This window comes from Plectropomus leopardus, chromosome 21 (genome assembly GCF_026936395.1).
Source record: "Plectropomus leopardus strain MGB_pleo_1.0 chromosome 21, ASM2693639v1, whole genome shotgun sequence".
NCBI lineage: Eukaryota > Metazoa > Chordata > Actinopteri > Perciformes > Serranidae > Plectropomus > Plectropomus leopardus.
The window spans coordinates 21,542,739-21,567,372 of NC_142196.1; the positions used below are offsets into that span (position 1 = coordinate 21,542,739).

The 24,634-nt window shown below is 40.0% G+C and overlaps 1 protein-coding gene across 5 annotated transcripts in view; it reads right to left on the reverse strand.

The window, feature by feature from the left end:
* LOC121960971 (cadherin-7) overlaps positions 1-24,634 on the reverse strand; it is a 185,082-nt gene that overhangs the window by 25,088 nt on the left and 135,360 nt on the right. For all 5 annotated transcript variants that reach the window (XM_088072008.1, XM_088072009.1, XM_088072010.1 and 2 more), the window contains 5 exons: positions 20,372-20,539; positions 17,633-17,820; positions 13,413-13,666; positions 11,461-11,597; positions 9,287-9,408 (listed from right to left, as the gene is read on the reverse strand). In XM_088072008.1, the coding sequence (XP_087928134.1) occupies positions 9,287-9,408; positions 11,461-11,597; positions 13,413-13,666; positions 17,633-17,820; positions 20,372-20,539 (869 nt within the window). The remainder of the gene's footprint in view (positions 1-9,286; positions 9,409-11,460; positions 11,598-13,412; positions 13,667-17,632; positions 17,821-20,371; positions 20,540-24,634) is intronic.

The window sequence follows — 24,634 nt, forward strand, 5'->3', positions numbered from 1 at the left end:
CGTAACAAAATTATTTAACCCATTGAAAACCTTAGCAAACTGATTTCTTTCAAAAACACAGGGGGAAAAGGCAAGGAGGAGCTATGCAAAAAAATGTCCCACAAATTGCAGGAAATCAGTAAAAGTTGACAAGAAAACACCCTGAAAATTAGTTTTAGAAAAACACAGTAAAAATTTTCCATGAAGCTATATCTATAGTTGTTATCATTACAATTTTTAAAATCATGTTACAAAAAAAGGTGTACATGTATCTTTTTTGAGTCATTTTCTTTTCTTTTTTTTCTTTCTTTTCAACAGGTAATTTACTTGTAACTTCTTACTCATTTCTTTCAAACTATAATGCCATGTCTTGTTAAGTTACTGGTGGCGTTCTCCCCATGCTTTTGAAAGAAATCAAATCAATTTGCTCAGGTTTCAGAGGTTTAGCCTACATTTGAGTCGATTCACTATTGCAATGAGCATTATAATATACTGATTGGATATCAAATCTATATACTTTTACAGCACTGGTTACAATGAGCACATGGCATGAATAAAAGTCAAGTTTTAAACTTAAAAAAAAGTAATTCGAAAAATGTTGTCTTGTTTTTTTCTTTTTAATTAGAAGTTTTCTGACCTAAAACAGAAAATTAGACATTTTTCCAGGTTAAGATATTTTAATTGGCTAAAGTTCTCTATTGCAAACAGAAGCAATGAGCAATTAAGCATATTTTGTTAAATAAATAAAATATTTTTTTAAGGACTATTTATGTATATTCTCCACACTAAGTTTCACCAAGGAACTAGTATGAAACTTCAGGTGTTAAACTAATTTTACTGAGGGAGACCTAGATACTAGCTGCGACTGAAATCAAAAAACACGTCTGTCCTTAATCCAAAGCCAAATAATGAGTCTGTTATTTTTTGATTGAAGACTTCAGGCTGGTAATTTGGATGCACATTTCTCCAGACATCGTACCACCTGGACGATTGAGCCAAACCTTCACAGACCAAATACTCACAAAAAAACCCCAAAACATCCTGCCAACTAAAACAAGTGTGTTCTCAGCGGTGTGTGCAACAAAACAATCAAGTTAATCCTCCCAAACACCTGAAGTGTCTTATTTAACTCCAATGACCATAATTCATTGCACCTATGACACAAAGCATCAATGAACTGCTGTGCCGACTCTTGAGAGAGACGGTTAGAAATGTGGCCTCTATAATGAGGAGAGAAATGTCAGCTAATTTAGCACGTCTAGACTGAGAGGCTTTGGTGTGTGAAAAATCTGAGAGATAACGAGCTTGAATAACACTTTCCCCTCTTTGACATCAGCACAGTAAACACTGCATTTTTAAAAAATCTACTCCTTTACTTCTCTAAAAATCTATAGCTTATGTGTTGCATTGTCTTAAAAGTATAATTACCAGATAGTCAACCAGATGAAGCCAGGCCCCTGAAAAGTTGAAGTAAAAGTATAAATAAGCATTTTATCACATAGGTGGCACTCGCTGCTATGGCAACAAGACAGCTGTCACTGGAGGGAGGGTGTGTTGACGAGGGAAGGAAGAGGTGGCCCCTGCGTTTTTCACACCCTTCCTATGACATCGACGCCTAAAACATCACCCCAGTGTGACATCTGTAACTTAGCGCACCGACAGATCAACAGCACCCACTCACACATCCCACCCTGCTTTCATCACACAAATACTTTGTCATGGCAATCAATATGTGCCATTAAACAACTGTCATCTTTCAACCCGTTTTCATGCCTCATAAGCCGGTTCTCTCATTTTACATCAATTATCACGATTACCACGTGCTTTTTTTGGCGTGATTCTGACAGGCAAGACCTGCAGAGGCCTGGTGAGATCTGAGATTAAATTTTCTCTATATTCCCATCTTTTTATAGAACAAACAGTATGCTGCCACACGCTACTGTTTTTCACGTCCCTTTGCTCCTTGACATATCCGTTTTTATCCCCACCTTGATGCAACACCTGTAATAAACTGATAATTTGGATGAAGACTGGAGGCGTGAATTTTTTTTTTTTTTGGTTGTGTGATTGACGTGACATTGGAGGCAGTGAAGGAGAAATGGTAAGTGGAGTAGTTTGGAAAACAAAAAGACTCTTGACCAGAAGTTGTGTTTTTTTTGTGTGTCCATATGTTTTCAATATCGGGTAAATATATGTAAATGAATGACTAAAGGAGAGTTTCAGTGTCCAAAAATTGAGCGTTGACGGGACATTCTGAGCCATAGCGATGTATTTTTTTATGCCTCCTCGCCTGCTAGTTGTCTCCCAGGCAGTATGTCCTTCTGTCTGTCTGTGCGTCCCATTCTCGTGAACACAGTATTTCAAAAATGCCTTTAGGGAACTTCCTCAATTATAGAAAAAAGCAAGCCCGAGAAGGTGTGCTCAAGCACGACAGTGATGCAGTCAATCGGTCAGTCAGTCATCACTGAAGTGCTCAAATGATGTTTTGATATAATCAAATACACACACACACACACACACATATATATATATATAATCAAAATATATTCATCTTTTGAGGCAATTAGCTCACAAAATAAAAAGCTTTTAGCGACTGCTATCTCCGTTTCCATGGAAACACACAGAAGTACGCCCTCCACTCGGCCAGGTCTCACGGTTACCACCACCACTGGAGAGCCTTTGGCTGCCTCCATCACACCGCTGCCCTGGTCTGGGTTCTCGGCCTGGTCCTACTACCATCATCATCGGGGACTCCATCATCACGCATGTGAAAACAATAATCCTCCATCACTCTGTTCCCCATCTTTTATGGGAATGCAAGGACCCTTTGCACGCGACGGCCTCCTTCTAAATCTTCGTACACTCTCCGCTACCCGCCATAGCGCCACTAGCTCCACCTGCAGTCAACCTACACTCAGTGACTGTTCAACAATCCCAGTCATTATTACCAGCAGACAGAACACCAAAAAAACAAATAGAGTAAAATTAAAAATTATAAATTTTTAGATTTGCTCAGTTGTATGAATTTTAATCCATCATTTCAATCAGCCTACACACTACAAGGGACACATTTTAGACCTTGTAATAACCTCCAGCCCGTCTGCACAAATATCTTCAGTTATGGATTTGGGCATCTCTGATCATTTCTGTGTCTTTTTTACTGTCTGTGGTTTTATACAACACAATATTCCACAAATTGTCAGGAAACACTATCTTACTGCTGCAGTGGCTGCAAATTATTGAGCTTTTAAGTAACACTCCTGCAGACTCTTACGATTTTATTGTAGAATAAATACATAATGAATTTTGATTTCATTGAGTTATGACACAAAAGTAGGGGGCTTTACATAAATTTTGAAGCAAAAGTAACTTGTTTTAAGAATATCTTCAGAACATATCTTTCACCTCACGCAGTATCTTTGCCTCACGTCTCCCCTTCAACTCTCCCACAGCGTGAAAACTCCTTTTCTTTACTACCCAACATTCATGAATCTCTGGAGGATGCTGAGCCTCCTCGGGGATGCTGCAGGAGTGCAGGGAGGGGCAAGGAGGCAGATTGGGAGCACCAGAATGCCAAGTCCACTCATGTATGTAATGGTTACACTGAAGTGATTGTACAACGTGACCCCCCCCCCACACACACACCCCCTTTTCCCAACATCCCCACTGCCCCTGCCCCCTCCACCCCATCATAATATCAATTAATATTATGGCAGAAGACAGACGCACCGATGATCCGTAACAAGTGGCATCTCCAGAGAGAGCCAGTGCCACGAGACGGCCTTAATTAGGCCTGAAAAATGGCAGGTTATTCCATCGCCGCACTCCCTGTTATTCTGTGCTATAGAGCCACCGAGTCACCCCGGCCCCAACTGGCAAATGTTATTATTTCATCTTTGTCGCAGCTGTGAATAAGCCAATGGGCGTGACAGCCAGTGGGCGGCCTAAGATTTTTAACAAAGCTTTACAGGGAGGCAGACGCAGTTAGTGCAGCCAACTGTTGTGTGCTTCCACGGCCGGACATACAGTACACAACAGGAGCATTTTAATTAATTAGGAATCAGGGAGACGGTGGAGCGCACATCTGACAGGTTATGAGTCCACCCAGTCTGTCTGCTAACAGAGAGCCAACACCTAGTTGTAATTCAAACTGGGTTTTGCATTCAAATGTCAACCTCTCTGCTTCCCTTTGCTCTGCATGTGTTTTTGGGTGTAAATTTCATCATGAAATTTCCATTTTGCCTGCCTTCATTATTTAGTCAGAAGGTGCAGTCCCACCGGCGCACGTCAGTGTGGCCTAAACAGACGGCTGTGTTTGAATGGGATTTAATAGAAATTGGAATTAGTGGGAAAATAGAAATGAGAACAAACACATCCTGTCTATAAAGGTCATTCACTCTAACAATCAGGTGAAGCACATGCGAAATTAACACAAGTGAAACTCAAATTCACATGTTTATCATGTCAGCTGAAGTTTAAACATTAGGATGACATCAGCAAATGTGATTATTAGATATTTCACAGGCTACTTGTGAGAAATTGCTTGTGAAAATAACAATTTCACGTATTATATCATATGTAAAACACATTCCACGTTAGAAAATTCACATACCTGTATAGTACACTTGAATTTTGGTCTTTATTTTGATTTGGCTGAAAATGCAGAAATAAAAAACAAAATGCCCGTAACATCCGAAAATGGCACATATGAAAGCTGAGCTGCATAACCTAAAAAAGCTAAGAGCTGAAATACATGACAAGAAAAGCTGCAAGCTAAACTCTAATAGTTACAGAGGTAGTTAGATACCAAAAAAAAATGCATGAAATATGGAATAAGTCATAATAAAAAATATTTAAAGCATTTAACAGCATCCACAAATTAAATTTTTTTTTTTAAAGTTTTTGCAAACTCTACACATGAAATTTCTGAAAATTACGTGCTGGCTTCATAGCATTCACATGAAATTGATGGCTTTAATATGTAACACTTTGAAAACATTAATTTCACTTGTGTTTTATGCTTTTATGTATTGATCATTTCGTAAAATGCATGCCATTTTTGAAAAACAACTTTTGCACCCAGTTGTTTGCTGCATTTTATAATTTTTTTATGTCACAAATTTGTATAATATCATGTGATTTTTAGATATTTCACAAGTTAAATGTTGAGAAAACGTGAAAAAAAACCCATAAAACTTGTTTTTTTTACCAATACCAATATCATTTTTGTTAGTATGACAAAGTATTTTACACCATGAGAACACTCAGCAAATGTCCTAAATTTACAGAAAAAAGTGTGATTTCTTTAAGACGTATCAAGTAAAAAATCATAACAAAGACTTGTGTTTGTTGCATATGTCTCAAAGTTCTACCGTCTATGGCTGAGTAACTGTTTTTATTGAGGAGAACAAATGGACACACTAACTGACAAGCAGTTACTGCGAGATTACAGATTTGACCTGTTGTCAGTATATTCATTGGCCAACAAATTCGCGCAGAATTTGAAGCGCTGGACACAGTGCAGCTGCTTTCTCCCTGCTGTCCTGCAGTTACTGACTGCCCTTTGATTTTTTTGCCACTGGCTCCTTCCAGCCTGTTAGTGGAGTACATACAGTGGGTTCATGTTATGCAGAAAGTAACAAATGCTCTCAATCACCAAGTTTTGCACCAGAGCAGAGCAAGGTGTACACTCCGAACTGTTTTTATCAGCTGCTGGATTCCCCAAACTGTGTGTCGTCCGAATCGCTCGGAACAAATTTAAGTTTGTCTTTCCTCTTCACTTTACGTTCCTCTTTGCATTGTGAGCGTCAGTTTATATTCCTCAGTCACAAATGACCGTCTTTTCTTCTTGTATTTATTTTTTAATGTTTCACGTATCAAAACAAACCATTAAACTATTAATTTCCATTAAATCCTACAAAAACTCTGCTGTTGGTGTTCAACTGTAAAATATTCAAAGCATCTTTACCACTGTCCACTTTAAACAGCTTCATTTTTTTTCTCACGTCAGGGATCAATTTCAGATGTTTGTTGCAACAGATGTCATTCAGGTTTTTTTGAAATAGCGTTAAAATACAGCTGAGCATTTTGGGTAGCAACATGGAAGTTATGCAGTTGAGAAAATGTAGCACCAGAGGAAACAGCAGGGTAAATCCGTGAAAATATTCTAGGTATGACGTCCACTTAGAATGATATTTATTTATTTGTTAGGATCCCAATTAGCTGTGCCCTCGAGCACAGCTAGTCTTCCTGGGGTTCTACTTGGATACTTTAGATGGCTAATATACATTTTACTGTTAACCCAAATCCAAAGCAATGCAATGCTTTGTCTATTTTTCCAAACAGGGAGCACACTGACCGCCATCTACCTACAATACTGACAAACCTTTTCGTGTTGCAGTCTGTCTTTGAAGAAAACAAAGATAAGTTTCACTTTCAATTCAGTGTAAATAGTAAGATTTTTGCAAGATCGCGTGTGTTTGAGCATACAGCTGTATAAATGAGCTGCACGAGTGTGAAATTTCGTTAACTGATGTTTTGACGGATTCAGCAACACAACATGACTCATTTATATGCAAATGGTCATTTTGTGGCTATAGCATTCTGTAACTCAGGAAAAATAATACCTGATGTGAGATCCTCATCAGAAAAACTTTGTGCTACTAGTGACAGATTTTCACAGCGTTTTTCCAAAGAAAAAAATCAATTTCACTTGAATTTTGTGCTTTTTTGATAAACAATGCGAGAAATGACATTTTTTACTAATTGCTTGTCTTTATTTTACATACATTTTCCAGAACTGTTTTAAATAATAGTCTTGTTTTTGTTCTGATTGTCGAGGCCAAGTCACTTACTAAGTTACTTGCCAACTACCTGCCTGCATGCAAATCTTTGGGAAAAACTTGGAAGCAATATCTCTAAATATATCAGTCAGATATTGTTTGGAACATTTCCCTCCAGTTGAATATAAAGAAGGTAAAAACATTTCCACACATACACTGTTAAAACTCGCCCATAGCTACGGCAGCTCATTTTACGACTGCACCACTTTAAGACTGTTTGGACACAATTTGAATGCAGCACGTCTCCTCGCGGGGTGGATGAGGACAGAGGCCTCCGTCACCAGCAGCTCCTCGCCTTTTACAGCAGAGTGGCTCCTAGCTACACCTAGGGGGGACCTCACAGCTCAGCTATCACTGGCATTGAGTAAGCAATCTGTCTGCTTCAGCTGAGTAATTACAGATTTGCTGTACCTTTTCCTGCTGATGATGCTGTCATGGGCCATGGCTGTTGCTATGTCCTGGGGGCCGGTTTGATTGTTGGGGAATTACTTTGTTTCAGTATTGTCATAGGTGCTGCGCTGTAATTTATCAGGCGCTAGTGGGGCGAAATGTACAAATTATCTGTTGAATTTGAAAGTCAGGGTGTATTGATGGGTGATAGATGGTTGCCGGGGTTGCTCTAAATCTGATATCACTGAGCAACAACACTCATCTCAGGATAAGTGGCAGCATCATTAACCAAAAATAGACATTCAGCCGCGGTAGAAATGCATTCTTCAATAATGATGGCAGCTAACTCAGAGGCAATGTTTATTCCAGCAAATACTCTGTGCCCTGAGGCTAGAATCTGATTAATTAAATTTAGATTTAGCAATATCTCAAAATACCTCAAGGTGGGTTGAATTGTTTGTACTGAACTTCATTTTTTAGGATCTTGTGTCTAAGGGTTCTTACAAATTTTTACCATGACTTTTCCATGACTTTGAGGCACATTTTAAAGACCATACATACTCTGAAACGGCCATCAATGCTCCTTATCAGTCTTTTTCATCACTATATGATAGCTTTTTGAAATGTATATTATTTAAAACAATAATGAAGTTAGAACAGGATCAGAACTGCATATATGAATATAACGAAGGGACTGTTTGTAATTTATGAGAGGGGAGGGAGTGGTGCAAAAGAGGGAGGTTGGTCAAATAACCTTTTAAGTACTAGGAGGAACCGATGTTTTTATTTGGGGAGGGGGCTTAGGGGAGGGGCATACAAGTTAAAAAAAATATTGTTTCTTAAGAAAAAAGTGTGGCAATTTTTTTCCTTTAAAGATATTACGTTTTCTTAATTTGAAAAAATGGCTGTTTTTTGTTATTTTAACACTTTTGCACTTTTGCAGTGTTTTTTTTCTTGAAATAATTTTGGCGATTTAAAAAAAAGGTGGGGGGTAATTTTTTTTATTTATGGCAATTTCTAAAGAAAAAATGTTGGCCTTTTTCCCCAAAGCTTTTCCTGGCCTGGAACTATTATTTGCAAATTCCATGAATTTTTCAGGTTTTTCATAACAGTACGAACCCTTAGTCTAAACAAAACAAACAAGAGACAAACAGAAAAACACAACACAGCGAGCAACAACCTCAAGAAGCTTCACCTGTGAGGCTACACATCCTGGTCAACCACAACAAACAAATGCACACATGAAATATGGTCTCTTATTCCTGCAAATGACACCATTTGCTATTTTTGCTCACCCTCCCGTGAGCACAGTGACAAACAACTCCGAAATATGAATGCAAATAACATATTTAAAAGGGCCTAATAGCCATTTTCCAATACAATGCATCATTCTGATCAATTGTACTTATTCAGGTCGACACGCCTCCTTTAGCCTTCGCCTCTGATTGTATTTTCCAAATGCCAAGAGCAGATGAATCGCCGCCGCAGACACACAAGTCATTTAGCAACAATGAGGCCAAATGCTAAACACAGGGAAAATGCGATGCATGCCTCCTTTTCTCTCCTTTTCCCTGGATCACTACATCTTCAAGCCCTCAAATCACTCCGGGTCGCTTTTTTGTGATGCTTTTTCCTCCCCGCTGGCCTCTGTGGCGATCATCTAATTACACAAAGCTTCAGGACGGAAAGTCAAACCGCGGCAGAGCAGCACGAGGTATCATATTACGCCGTGATATTATTTTGGATTAAGACCACAGTCAGAGTCAAGCGCTGTCATTAATTTAGTCTGCTTTGACAGTATGGAAGGAGAGTAACATCTCTAATGAACGATAACAGCTACAATACCTGCTATTAAATCTTAAGGATGTGTCTCATACTAATGATGCAGTCTCCCTGGGATGACCTCGAGCTGTGAAGTGGATATGTGCACAGTGGACTTGTTTTGAGGAACAAGAAAGAGTTTTAATGGCTTTGAGAGTCAGCGGGCTGTCTTTGTGAGTCAAACTTCAAGCAAGCGTGGGGAGAGAAAAAGGAAGGAAGGCTGGACCGACCGCGGAGCCGTTTCTGGGTCTTACCTGTCCTGGCATGGCGTTTTCACAGAGGAGAGTTTCATAGTCGATGGCAAAGACCGGAGCATTATCATTTATGTCCAGCACTGTGATGAGAGCGATGCCTTTTCCAATTTGGGTTGGGTCCTCTGAAAGAGAAAGAGAGAGAAGAGAGTTTGTGTCAAAGCTTTCAGCAAACTTTCTTTGCTTTAATTCTGCCTTAACTTCGCCTTGGTGCACTCGGCCAATTTATGGAATATTGATCTTTCTCATGTGTTTTAATTAATCACAAAGAAGGCAGAAAAAAAGTGCTGTTGTAATGAAATATGCAGTGTGCCTCCAACAGCTGGCGTCCTTACCCACTCTGCTGCGGATCAGCCAAAGTGATTACACTCGTTGTCGGGGGAGAGGCTGCGTGTGTGGACGAGCCATCTTGCACTGTGTGGCTTCACGCCTCTGTCTGCCTGACACACACTGATGGCTAAATGGCTTCGTCTGAGTGCAAGATGATGATTTAGCCTGGCGTCGCCGCCAATGCCGGCCAGAGATGACGCGGTGACATTCGGGCCGGCTGATTTGATGGTGATAAAAAGGACGCGTGGAGCCTCGGGCCACAGGCTTCTTGTCATTGCCGCGGTCTGGCCAGAGCGGATGAAATGTGAGTGACTGCAGCTCAAATGCACAACATCCCTCAACCAAAGAGTCCCTGCACTCTCTTCAGTTACAAAGAACCTATTTACTATAAATACTGTCATCAGGCACACGGGGCAGTGGATTTTGTAGCCACTCAGTGAACTCAAAGATGTTTTCAGCTGGAAACAGCGCTCAAGTGTCACTATGTGTCAGAAGCCAGTACCTCATGCATGAGGGACTGTTGTGACATTTCATATGGCTATTATTATATGCTGCCTTCTCTTTGTTGCTATATCGGGCGAGCGCTCACACTCGGGAATCAACCGAGTAATGCGTCTGTGTGCTGTTAGATGTAAATAAAAACACATCTTTGAAGCAAAGAGTGATAAAAAGGTTTTGAAGAAAGATGAATACCCTTCCTCACACAGTGTTGAGTGTGAAGATGTGAAAGCAGAAGCACTGACAGGCTGGTTGTCTTCTTTAACTTATACTGATGTGACGCAGCTGTCGAAAGCGCTCTGCCGATCCTGTGCTGATGATTGTTGTCCGTTGTGTTTGCATGACGGCAACGGAACGATGCAAAGGCCGGAGGAGGAAAAAAAAAGGCACTCGTGTCCTTCGAGCTATTGAGACATGAACAGAAAGGCGGGCAGCACTTTTTCATATCACATTAACATAGTTCACCCGTGGGTGAGATCGCCCACCCTTAGTCAGCATCTCGTCCCCACGGCTCAGGGACATGTGGAGGTCAAAACAACCGCCCTGTGTGTGCATTAACATTCCCCAAGAGCCCTACAACAACCCCAACAACCACAATGCCCTCTGCACAGAAGGCTGTCAGACATTATGAAGAGGATAAAAGGAAAATGAGAAAGCATACAAAACCTTAGATTCAAACAAGTACACTGACTGTTTGCTAAATCCTGATGGATGATACAACACTACAAATTCTTAGAACTTTTTGAAACAGTGGGTCCTTAAATTTTAATAGGGGTAAACAAAAGAAGGATTATCATTTCTTGCCAGAGGGAATCAATTTTGCAGGATGAAATGACTAATCAAGCTAACATTTGCTCAGTTGGTTGGTGGAAAATACTGACTTTAATGTTTTCTTTGGCGTCCACTTGTCTTAAAATAAAGACCTTTTAATAATCTGTTTCTACTAGCGTTTTGGTTTTTTTTAATGAGCGCCAACATCTTGTTTCAATTGTTCCCGGTGAGGAGAGCGTATGTAGCCTCCTGCACCCAGGGTCTTTTTTCAGAGTGCTCTGGCTTTTTTGTGCAGTCTTTTAGTTGAAAACTTTTCAGAAAGGTGCTGGTTTCATCATTGACACTTCTTCAGCTACTGTCTATCCCAAGTTGTATCACATGTTAATCAGAAACATCTCAAAAAAGACAGAAAAGCCTATTTGTGGAAGATCAACTTGACACCAAATGTTGCTGGTGAGCGTTGTGTTTTGTTTGTTCGCTGTCAAACATCTGTTAAAGGGATAGTTTACTGCTGAGTGTCAACAGTCAGCTCTGACAGGTGCGACAGATTTAAAAGTGTGTGCTGTGAGTCAACTTACGGCTCTCAATGGCGAAGATGGTGAGGTTATGAATTACGTTGACCTCTCGGTCCAGAGGCTTGGCCGTGCTGATGACCCCACTCAGAGCGTCCACGTTAAAGAAGCGCTCCAAGTCTGTGTTTCTGTCAATGGAGTACCTGGACAAAAATACACAAACACACACACACACACACACACACACACACACACACACACAGTTGACACACTTTAAAAAAAATAGCTTTTTTACAGAGGTATTGATTTGACATTTTAGTGTTCCTTTTACATGTGAGAAATTTTTTTTGGTTCAATCAAACTGTGCAGCATTCACACTGAATATTTTCAGCTGATACCAAGATAAGTTTAATCAATCATCAATGAAGAGTGTTCACACTTTATACGATGTAAGATGTTTTCCGATCTAATCTCAAACTGTTAACGGTTAACGGTTAACACAAGTGCAGACTTTAGATTCAGACGTGCAGCAGGAACTTGGAACTTCATAGCACAAGTGAAACAAAACCCTATTAAATTTTGATCAAATTGAAGTCTGTCTTCTTGTCCCTCAGCACACAACACTGATCAAAACCTTTCAATACACAGCAACTCGTATTTCTAGAGAAAATTACAACTTCAATTAGCCTACATCCAAAGGGTATTATTGCAATGTAATTTGACTCTTGTGGCTGCATTAGTTCCACAATAATTTTAATTTCAACAGATGTAGTGAAATATATTGCAGACGCCGATAACAGTCACAGGAGCAAAAAGAGGCAATTTACAGCTACAATAGCGCAGTAATTTGATTTTCTGATTAAGATTACTAACAATCCTAACAGACCAAGCATGAATACCATACAATATTCATTCAATTAATGCAAAATAGGAGGAGTTCTCGGGAGTGACACCCCACAGACTGCCGATGTGAGTGCTTGTTTTGAGTCACAAATGCCACGACACAAGTGTTGAGTCTTGACCCTCCTGCAGGAATGCCCTTCTCTCGCTCAAGATGGCATTTCACTTTTGCAAATGCTGCACTCCTCGGCCCTCCCACCATCTGGCATTGTCTTTCCGACAGCCACATCGGGGACCTTCCAGGGTCTATAGATTCTGTGTTTGTATGGGCTGATTATGACACAAAGGGCCCCTGAGCACAAACATGCAAAAGGCTCCATCACCTCTTAGACAGAAGCAAGGCACGGATTTAATAGTTTTTTAGCATTTTGATTGTTGTTGTTTTGCATCTCTTTGTTGTTTTTATGCATCTGTCAGTAGCTTTGTGTCTCTTTGCAGTTTAATTTTGTGTCTATGGTTGTTTGTTTCCTCTTGGTGTTGTTGTTTTAAGTCTCTTTGCAGTTGCTCTCTGTATCTCTGATGAGATTTGTGTGTCTTTGTAGTCCTTTTGATGGTCTTTGTAGTTGCTTCCAGTCTCTCTGCAGTCATTTTGGGGGTTTTTGTGGCCCTTTTGCATCTCTGTAGTTGTTTAAAGTCTCTGTGTGATTGCTTTCCATCTCTTTAACACTATTTATTTCTCTATGTAGTCATTTAACATCTCTGTAATTTCTGTATGTCTCTATGTAAATATTTTGAGTCTTTTTGTGGTTGCTTTGCATCATTTTGCAGTCTTTTTGGCTCTTTGTGATTATTTTGACCCTTTTCATGCTTTTTGTGAGTCTGAAGCTGTTTTTCATCTCTTTGAAGTTGGTTGTGTCTCTTTGTGGTCATCTTGAGTCTCCTCCTGGTCAGAATATGTTAACTTGAGTGAAATTTTATAAGTGAAGGCCAGCAAGCCCCCTGATATTTTCGGTTATCCATTTATGTGTGTTTGCAGACAATATGGTTGAATGAATTATGAACACACATTGGTTGTGTGTACTTTATTTGGGAGCTGTATCTGGGATAGTAAGAGCATATTTCACTGTTTGAAATGGCTTAAAGATTAATGAAATAGCTGGTAAGAAAATCTTTGGTACCTGATGGCGTTGTTGGAAGTGTCAGGGTCATGGGCAGAGACTCTCCCGATTGAGGTGCCCACTCTGGCGTCTTCCGAGACAACCATCTTGCTAAGCGGTGTGGAAAAGACGGGCGGCTCATTCACATCTTCCACCGTCACCTTGACTGATGTCGTGTCGCTAAAAGGGCCCAGGCTCAAGAAGTTGGAGTCGATATTCCTGTTTGTGGCCTCGATTCTCAGAGAAAAGCTGCTCTTTGTTTCAAAGTCCAGAGGCTGCAGGAGACAGAATGCACAACATACATGAGAGATGTTCACTTTTCTTGCTAGAATAAGAGAGGTGGAAAAAACGTTCAGTGCTTTTTACTTGAAGACTACACTGCGGTGGCTACTTCACATTTTTGTAGCCAGTCAAGGGTGAAAGAACAGTTTATATATGCATGTAAATTTGTAAATCATTCTTACAATGCAGAGATATTGATCCAAATTAAGGATGTGGATTCTAAAGACCAATTTCAATTTAACACACTCAGATTTAAACAAAGTCATTTGCTGATGGATTATAGTTACTTTGTGCTGTGAATGCAATAATATTGATTTTCAGACAGACACACAACATGGTGAAAAGCACTCAGAAATGAATGCTTCTGGAACATTTTGTCATTTTGTCTGGGTTATCGAGCTCCGCATTGTAACATATAATAAACCGCAGGAGCACACTGATTTGACACTTTCATTGTCAGTGACTGTCCAATGTTGTAATTGTCTGAGTTTGGTGCAAAACAAACAAAGGGTCAAATTGCCCCATCTGACAAGAATTGCTAGTGTCCAACAATGGCTCTCCCTCTGTTATAAAAGAGCTGCAGCAATGAACTGTCACATCCATGTGGCCTGAGGAGCCCATTTCAACTCCTCTGAAACCATGAAATGTAAAGTGTGAGCCACGAGCGCCGGGGCGTCCAAAAGTGAGGCAAGAATTTGCAAGAAATTTCCTGTGTAAATGAATGTGGCTTTGTTACACATTAAACTTGAGATGTTTTATTTTACTTATGTAGGCGGATGTCAATGATGCTATTTATAGCATCTTGGTTCCCATGGTGAGTTTATTAAGGTACCCATGAAATGAAAACTACATTTTCACAGTTTTATTCCTGCTTCCCTGTGTTAATTTATCTCTTTTTATGTGTCAATTATATGTAAAAAAAAATCAGTATCATGGTATTTTTGCATTAAAATTCTCTTCCTGTATAACAGCTTCAAATGTTTGATGGCTCATCCTGCAGTCACAAAGTTTTACAACACTGTGAAACCAGACTTCTCTGTTTGTAGGTAGTAGTAGCTAGCAGAGCAGTGAGCTAAGAAGATGTTTGGATATCAGTGGGCAAAACCTTTTGTTTTCATTCTTAATACAACCTAGTGGATTTCTAACTCCTTAATTTCTTCTGTGTCCTTCTCATCTAATGGCATCTAACGAATGAGGTGTATTGTAGAGCCGACAGCTGGCTGTAGCTCTATATCATGCCAAACTCTAAACCACCCCCTTTTAAGCTGTCCAGTCAAATTCAATGGATTTCAATTAAACTGCTGAAATATTCTGTTTCTGACTTTAAAGTGTGTAGCGCAGCTCAAAAATCGGATCAAAAACAGGCTAAAATTGTACACTTGGCTAAAGAGGGCTTGTAGAACGTCGTGAAATCGAGACTCACAGACAAAGGGTGAGTGAAATAACAACAATATATGATATAATGTTACCATATCTACTGTTAGGGTTAACTTCAGCTCCTTCAGCTGACACATCGCAAGCATCTGAGAGCAGAGAAAACTGATGTGTGGACAATAACATACTTATCTGTGGTGTGACAGACTTATTAAACATATTTATTTTTGCTTTACTCAGACTGAACGTGTTTAAGTGTCTCTCTTTCCTTTGTCAGTCTTAACAGTGATCTCCATACTGTTGTGCTGTGTGGAGCTGTTGTGGTAGCAAACCTTAGAGTGGCCATGGGATGTTTACTTCAATCAAAGGTTCTCAAGATAGTCAATGCTGATTTGTCGTTAGTGATTATCACTTAAAGGTGCAGAAGACAATTTGAAACCAAGTGAGGTGGTTAAAGAGGAGAAAGGGAAACAGAAAGAGGCAGTCCTGCTAATATCCTCCAGTAAACAAAGCATGTGAAATTGTGCCATTATGTTTTTTTCTGTTTACTTTAACCAAAGAATGGATCACTGTTTCCTCAGGCACTACAGTTTTGCGCTTGTGCACTATCCAATACACCACAGATCCAAATAGGCCAGAGTTACAGTACAAGGCTGGAGTTTCTCTATGTTTGTCTTGCTGCCAAATCCCATGAAAAGAACAAAACCAAAAATGTTTGAGTCTGTCCCTAGTGCATAAACTCCCACTAAATACTGTTAATATTTAATAACAAGACACAGATAAATAGTTTAGGGTCCTGAAACTGCAGGGTTCTGTAGTTCTTAAAAAATGATACTCAAACTGGAGCAAATAGTGGATTTGTTGGTGACTATGTTTTGCTTCAGATTAATACACATTTGATGCTCTAATAAATATTAACAGCTGCAGGACAGTGTGAGAAGTAAGGATGACTCAAACTAAATGACAGTGCCCAGGTTAATCATAATAAAGGAACACATCACAGAGTGCAATGATGTGGCTCATGGATGTGTATTTTTAATGTTTTTTGGTCAGCAACAAAGCTCACTCTCACGTTTTTATGCTTCGTCAGATTGGCTTCAGCATCTATTTTAGCAACTGCAACCAGTCCTTCCCTCGCTTGCCGATTTTACAGAAAACACGCAAAATCCCATAGCACTCAGCTCTTTAATGGGGACTTATTGGAGATCATTCATTGTTGGTTTGGGGCTAAAATGACGTAGGGCTCTATTTTACACTTGTCGCAAGGCAGCGCACGGCGCAACACAAATGCCATTGCTAGTGTCAGACCCTAAAGCCAATGTGCCACTGAATAAATAAAAGCTGATTTGAAATCAAAGGCACAGCCTGTATCCTGCTATTAAAGGGTGGATTATTCAGATGGCACGATGCGCCTGCACGCGGTTCAGATGTTTGGATAAGTCAGGTGGAACATCATAATACAGCCCTCAAAGTCGCAGCATTTTTTGTGGTATGTTGTGTGTTGCATAACACTGACATGGATGTGGACATACATGCGGGCACATTAGTAGGAAGGCTTGAGGTTTACCTGCGTGTGCCGATGCCAGTTAACCCAAATATGCCAGCAGCAACACGTGCACTGTGAGATCAGCTGGCTCCTCCCGTTTCTGCTTGATTTTAAGGCTGAGCGGCGAGCTTCGTTTACCCCTCCTCCTCACATCATTGTGGATGTTTTTGCATTTAAAGGCCACTGTGGAGGTCCCAAAAAATTATTGAACCTACACCGCCATGTCCTCTCATGCCTGCTTTACCTCTGCTGCTTTGGGTGCATATCTGCTACTTCCGCAAATTATCTGCTCGCGCGCCTTCACCTCGCGCACAAACAGATCGGTGTTTTCAGCAGAACACCTCTTACATCTGTAATTCGCCAAATCCGTCATTTAGATTGCAATACGCCATTTCCTGACACACTGGTTTTCAAAGAGAATGGCACCTGACACACAGATTGGTTGATTCATTTTCTGCCCCAAAACACACCCATGACTAATTCAGAGTGTAAATACAACCTCTCTGCGCCGTGCGCCTCACCTTGCGCCCAGGTTATCCGCGTTTAACTAGCCAAATGGACTTCGGCAAGCCCTAAACGCATTTGCTCCTTCCGCTTTAGACCGTGCGCAATAGATCGTCTAAAAAGGGACCATAGAGTTTTAAGATTGATTCATATCTGTTGGTTTACTACACTATTTTTTCCTGGTAACATGTTCGATTTTAGACATAAAAAATAAATGCATAAATGCAGCTTTCACAGTCAGAGTTGGCATCCAGCAGGAAGAAAAATGTAGTCTTTTGATCTTGTGGTATTTCTTTGTAAGTATTTGCAGGTAGAAAAAGCATTTAACTGTGTGTGCAATAGTCACACTAGTTCAATCAATATTCTGAGCAATATTCAATGCCACACCGCCTGCTCAAGTACAGGGCTTACCCAACAGCTGGAAAATTCTGCCCTATGTCTCACTGACTTTAAGGTGGAGGGAGGCTGTCGCAGGTTTCAGTTTCTGACAAAACCAGAGGCCATCTTCGTTTCTATCCCGTTTTATATGCAGTACCTTCAGAAGGATGATGACCCCGTCTTGTGTGTTCTCATCTGTTGTTATGTTGAACATGCCGGGCCCGTCGCCGTCCATGATCCTGTAGTCCATCTCAGCATTGGAGCCTATATCAGCATCAGCCGCTTTGATTCTGGCCACCACAGATTGCACCGGCAGCGACTCCAGCACCGTGTACTGATAGTTCTCTGGAAGAGGAAGGACAGGAGCGGATGCTTGTAATGGATGCGCTTATTTCACCACCAACTCACCTTCAAGCAGCTCAGCTTTTCTTATACCCCTTCAGCTTTGATTTGGCTGTGTGGCTCCTCAATAAATTCATGTTGCATAACACAGACAGGCAGCAGTAGTGGCACACATGGAATAAAGCACTTTGCTTCCCCTTCACACTGCAGCAGAAGCAGCGGAGAAGGAGATTGGAAAGTAAAAACATGCAATTAAGAAAGCAAAGACCAATTCTGGCTGCCATATTTCTGCAAGTTTTACAGCTTAGAGAATACATTTAGCAAAATACAGAACCCTCTAAACATAGCCCAACTAGAGTTACTGCCACACAGTTGTGTACCTCTACACACCATTTAAGTTACACTTACAGTTTACATCCATGTCTGTGACAACATGAATGCTTCACACACATCTTCCCTCCGCAGAAAAGAAGATCTATATAATCAGCACAGTTTCAAGGTGGGAATTAGTATTACCAATTTAGTATCCTGCCAAATGATTCTCCTTCTGTTTCCAAGAGGCAATGCTGAGTAAGGGCCAGAAAAGTATTTTTGTAACATTATGGTGTCACAGTGAAGATGATGTTTGAGCTTTTGGATATAAAATGCCAGTACATCAATATATCCTATTATATCTTATATTTGTGTTAAATTTTAGCATATGAATTCATGCATTATGGCAAAAAACATATTTAGCAAAAAAGTGACTTTGACCCTACATCACCAAATTCTACTCAGTTCATCCTTGGGTCTAAGTAAACGTTTGTGCCAAATTTAAAGAAATTCTCTTGATGTGTTCTTGAGATACCACATTCACAAGAACAAGACATACAAGGTCACAGTGACCTTGACCTTTGACCTATGACTACCAAAATCTAATCACTGCATCTTTGAGTCCAAGTAGATGCTCATACTAAATTTGAAGAGATTCCCTGAAGGCGTTCTTGAGATATTGTGAGAAGAATGGGACGGACAACCTGAAAACATAATGCTTCTGGCCTCGGCTATCGCTGGTACGGAAACATAAAGAAAAAGGAAAAAAAGGTAAGTCGAGTCATGCTTAGATCCCTTTGGTACCTTTTCACGGGATGAAATGTCCACTTGAAGATTCTATTACTCCAAAACTCTCCATTGTGTTCCCTGAGCTTTTGTCTGACCTCTCGGATTTAAAGTACTCTTATAAGAATAAAGAAGGGAATCATATTCATAATCATAATCTCTCCAATCACCATGGCGGAGCTCATTACCAGACCTTTCTGTGTTCCTCACAGTGTCTCCCTCAGCCACCGTCTAAATGCTAATCTGCCTGACATTGTTTGCCGCCATGTAATCTTTATAATGGCTTTTTAATTTGCCGTGGAATAGCAGCTCTTTAAAAGACCGAAGAATTACTTTCCTCCCTCCGATTTGCCCCATGCACCTACCCTACCCTTTCAATACCCTGCTCTTTTCCCTCCCCCCACCCTGGCTGTCCACTCATGCAGCTAACCTTGGCTTCTCTTCTCTCATTTCTTCCAAGGACTAGCTATGGCTCCTGGACTCTATCAGCTCTGATGCTCCATAATGGTCTATCGATTCTGACCCATGACCCTGCGAGCACGACAGCAGGAGCAAAACCCCAAACTCCTCCAAAGTCTCTTTCTTCCCAGCGTGACAGCACTGGGTTAAAACGGCATTGATGACTTGTTGTGCAAACTTGAACCTTTCTTTCCCCCCCAGGGGCCTGCAAATTGACTTTGCTTCATGGCAGTCCAGTGGTGAGTGCACCAGCCAGACAGTGGTTGGGCTATCAGCGGTAAACCGATTGCCGGGCGCTTCGGATTATCATGAGAAGCACTGCATGCCTTTGAATCTTAAAGCTCGGCCTGGAACCCATTTGCAGCCCGTGAAATAGGCTGACAACAAAAAAACGGAGCCTGATTGATCCTGGTATCCGACGCAGAAGCAGCCCCCAGCTCTGATGAAGAGTAAAGCAAGGAGGTGCACACCTTGCAGGAAGGCTGTTTTTTAATTTACGCGTAAAAAGTCCAAATGTTTTCTGAAATGCAGCAAAGTTACAAAGATAACGAGGGAATGGAGTTAGGACGGCAGTTAACTTAACCTTAGAAAACTCAGAAATGAAGTTTAACGGTGAAGATTTAATGAGTGTGTTTGGCTTTTAAGATTTCTGAGTACTTTCTGTTTGTCTATATTCTAGCACACATTACAGGAGAAGTGTTGTTACAGACAATACAGCAAATTTAATATTTTCTAATGATTTACTTTCAAGGGTGGAATAACATTCCAGCCCTGCGTACAGTACAAAGTATGCCCTCATTTAATTCTCTGAGTTCAAGTGGTTTTTCAGCGATAATAGATCTTTAAAGCCCCATTCAGCTGGAACAAAAACACATGCAAATGAAGCAAGGAGCTGGTGGTTTTACTCTGATTGCTGAGTAGCTGTTGAAACATGGCATGTACTGTACACGACAAGCCTAATTGACCCTGTAGGGACAATCAGGAACAGGAGTCTTACTGTGAGTGAATCGAGGCGGGTTGTCGTTGACATCGGTAAGCGTGACAGTAACGGAGGTGGTGCCGGAGAGGCCGCCCATCTGGCCGACCATGTCTTTGGCCTGGATGACGAGCACGTACTGGTCCCTCGTCTCCCGGTCCATGTTGGGCAGAGCCGTTCTGATGACACCTGAAGAGAGAGGCAGAGTCGGACATAATGAACCCACAGATTAACTCATAGGCTTCATCTAGCTCCACATCCGAACTGACTTTAAACACGATATTATTTAAGTTATTTGAACCAGAGAGCCTACAATGTTTCTGTAAATAACTGTCAGTGTGTGATTGATTTGGTCAAATCAACACTGACATGTACATTTAAAAAAGTTGGCATTAATGCTACCACCAGATTTCAGCCAATATTTCAATGCTTTTATCTGTCTATTTCATACATTTATCTATTACTTTTAGCTAACTATTTCAACCACTTACAACCGTTTTTCCGTTACTTTTAGCAGATGTTGACTAAGTCAGCCATTTATCCAGTACTTTCAGATGACTATTTTAAATGTCTATCCATTACTTTTAGTAAATGTTAACCATTTCAACCGTTTATCCATACTTTAAGATAACCTTTTCCACACTTAATCTAATATTTTTAGCTTACTATTTAATCAGTTTATCTATTACTTTATCTTCCTATTTAAAATGTTTATCTGTTACTTCAAGATAACTGGTTCATCTGTTTATCCATTACTTTTAGATAACTATTTTAAATTAACCATTACTTTAGCTAACTTTTTCAAGTATTCTTCCAGTGCTTTTATGTAAATATTTTAATTGTTTATCCAGTACTTTTAGCAAAGGTTAACTATTTCAACCATTTATCTATAAATGTTACTTTCAGCTGATTTCATCCGTTTGTCCATAACTTTTAGCTAAATTTTTCAACTATTATCCATTACGTCTAGCTATTTCAAATGTACAACCAATACTTTTTGAGTATGAGTTCAACTACAATACTTGAAATGGTCAGTAAAAGTTATGGATAAATGGTTTAAACAGTTATTTAAACTCTTTATTCAACAGTTTGCAACTCTTAGACCCTTCTTTTCTCTTGCTAGTTTTTACGCACTCCATGAACACGCAACAGTGAGTGGTCTTTTTTAATCAAATTGTAATTCCTAATTTATTTATTTTTTTATTAGTTGAGCTCTACAATTAATTTATAATGAGAAATACTATTTATGCTTTGATAGTTGTGTTTGTTTATTTTCATCTATATTTTGCTAGTTCTTCTATCAAGATGACTGACTGCCGTCAATGTACTTTGCCATAGAGCTTCAAATGTTGGTTTTTAATACAAAAGTATGAAAAGGGCTTCAACAGTACCAAACAAAACTGAATAAAAGACATCAACAAAATTACACTTCCTGCCCTGAAATTATTTCAAGTACCACGTTGGTTGACAAGTAGACCAGTCAAGTACAGTAAGGCTCTATTCATGTCAAAATGGATGGTCTAAAAATATAAATTCACACTGGAAGAACCTGTTCACATCCACCCTTCAAGAAGTGATTACAGAAACACATGACTCGAGGTTAATGGGTGGGTGTCCATCATGGATGGTAGCTTGTTTACACAACAGCAATGAAGTGTGACTCTTACGTGCCCTCAAATGTGCTGTCACTCCAAATAGTTTGGTAGTCTGACATATGATGAGGTTAATGTTAAGACGCTGTCAGAAAAGTGAGCACATACAAGGGGACACTTTAGCCGCCAGGGGAGGCATTATCTGTCTGGTCTGCTGTCATGATTGATCTGTCATCAGAAAGGGATCAGAGATGTGACAACACCGGCATCAAATGACTGGCATTTATCTGTTTGCACCTGAGCCGCGGTACGAAACAGCTAAGCCAAGATGTGGTACACAGGCACAAACTACTAAAAAGCTTGCAGAATAATCTTTTTCATTAATGACATTTTTCTAAATCTCTATTTTATCTCCGGACTACAAAGATGATAATTCCAGAAAAATTAACGCCACGCATTTAAATGCAAAGAAAGTGTCCTAATCCCTCAAAAGCAATCACTGTTGCTTTCACAGTTAATGACTTACCACACAATGTGTTTCATTCATTAAACGCCACTTATTAAAGATTCATACAGAACATGGAAGATTACTTATTAGGAAACACACAAAGCCGCAGCACACAATTCCTGAATAAATGAATCATTTTTTAGTTGCTTTATCGCATTCACAGCATGATGAAGCAGATCAAAGTGCAGCCTGAGCTTTGCATCAGCACCTGAAGAATTTCTCATAATCCTTTAAATTACACAGAAATTTGACATGTAATTGAGGTCCAATCTCCCGAGGATGAAAAAAAACCACTTTTTATTTGCTCATTACTTGTATTGTAGAATCTCAATCAGCTTTGCCCTTGACTGTGTTGATTTCAGATAAGGAAACACCAAGAATGGGTTTATGTCAAATAAACTGCAATCAATAGCATGATTAAGGTTTGCCAGTACTTTTTTTTGTTTGGTGATGGACGTTTTACTAAGATTTAGGAATAAAAATAAACATAAAACAAGGATTAAAGGATCTTCAAACAGAAAACGAAGTCAATAATTTGACAAAAAAAAAGAAAAAAGTGGAAAGTACAAGTAAAATAAGAGTTGAAAAGAGGCTGTGTTGTAATTGGAACCAAGCGATCAAAAGCATGGGTGTGTGTGTGTGTGTGTGTGTGCGCGTGTGTGTGTGTGTGTACATGAAGGGGAGCTAAGCCATGGGTTTGTCTTTAAAGGCCATTAATGTAGTGAAGAAATCTTTCCTTTTTCCAATAATACCATACTATCCGTCCAGCAGACAGAAGGATACATGTTCATATGCCTCCACCCAAGTAAGCGGATAATTCCAGTCTGTGTTTGATGGTGCGTGAGCTGACTTCCTATGTTGGACAAGCAGTCTTCCCAACATGATAGTGGTCCTAACCCATTCACTTTATTGTTTATCTGAACACACGCACATCTGCATTGCATCTTTTCATGCTCTTTCTTCTGTTTAAAAGCAAAAGCACGATTCTTTGCTTAGAGTTCCCAGCTTCATTATCCTTTACTTGCCAAAAAGACGTTTTAAAGCTAAAAGGAAAGCTATTTTTATTGTTTTTCAGGCAAGGAAGTAACCATTTAGATTCAGATAGATTTGAAACTTCTCCTTTGTGCCAAGCATGTAGGAGAACCTTGGTGGTTGACGACAACACGGAAACTCAAAAAACATGTATGGAGCCAGTCTATCTAGAGCCAGTGTTTGGTTTGTCTGTTCTGGGCTACTGTAGAAACATCATGATAGACTCTGTATAAGAGGAAACTCTCCATATATAGATATAAACTGCTCCTTCTGAGGAAACGAAACACAATGTTTCATATTTTCATGTTATTGTAACATAATAATAACATGGTGATGAATGTTATACTCAATTTCTGCCAATATATCCCCCTAAATCCTACACACTGGACCTTAAAATAAAGGATCTGACTACTTCTTTCACCACAGAATACTGCATACAAAACCAAACTGCATGCCTAGCCCACCCCATTTTACATAAGTAAAGATTACTTGCAAAGTCTTACTGGTTCTCACAAGAATAGTACAAGTTCAAGCACACACACACACTCTCACATACACACACACATGCACATAGTATTTGCAATTCCAGGAACAAAGGAGGAAAGACAAACAAATCAGGGAAAGTGGGTCAAAAGACTTCAAGAGAAAAATGAAGATGCCTTTTGACCGTCAACCGCGGGTGTACTTGAAAATAAACAATTCCATTAAGTGTTTAATTTTCTCTCTCTGCCATCCTTTATTAATGTCATTACAGTCCCTCCAGCTGAAAACTGTTATTGGCTGCTCTAACTAAATGGCTCAGTTAGCTAAATTATAGTGAGCTGTCCACTTTCTTTTCTCCAAAGTCGCTGCCAGTGGGCTTTGCAGTGGGATGACGGTGGTCAATAAAGCAATAATCTTTTGCTGTTGCTCTGCAAAACATGCCATTTCATTCCTGCATCGAATAATGAACAGTGGGACGTTGTCATGCAGCAGTGAGGGAAAACAAGGCAGCCCTTCTCTCCTTTGGTAAAGCCTCAATGACAAAGTCAAAACATGTCATCTGCTTCTTTTTTGGATGCTTTTATGCCGAGAATTACAGGCAGCTATGTCGGTGCTGTGGACATTCTTCCATCTACTCCGTTTATCCCTTGCATCCATCCTCCATCCATC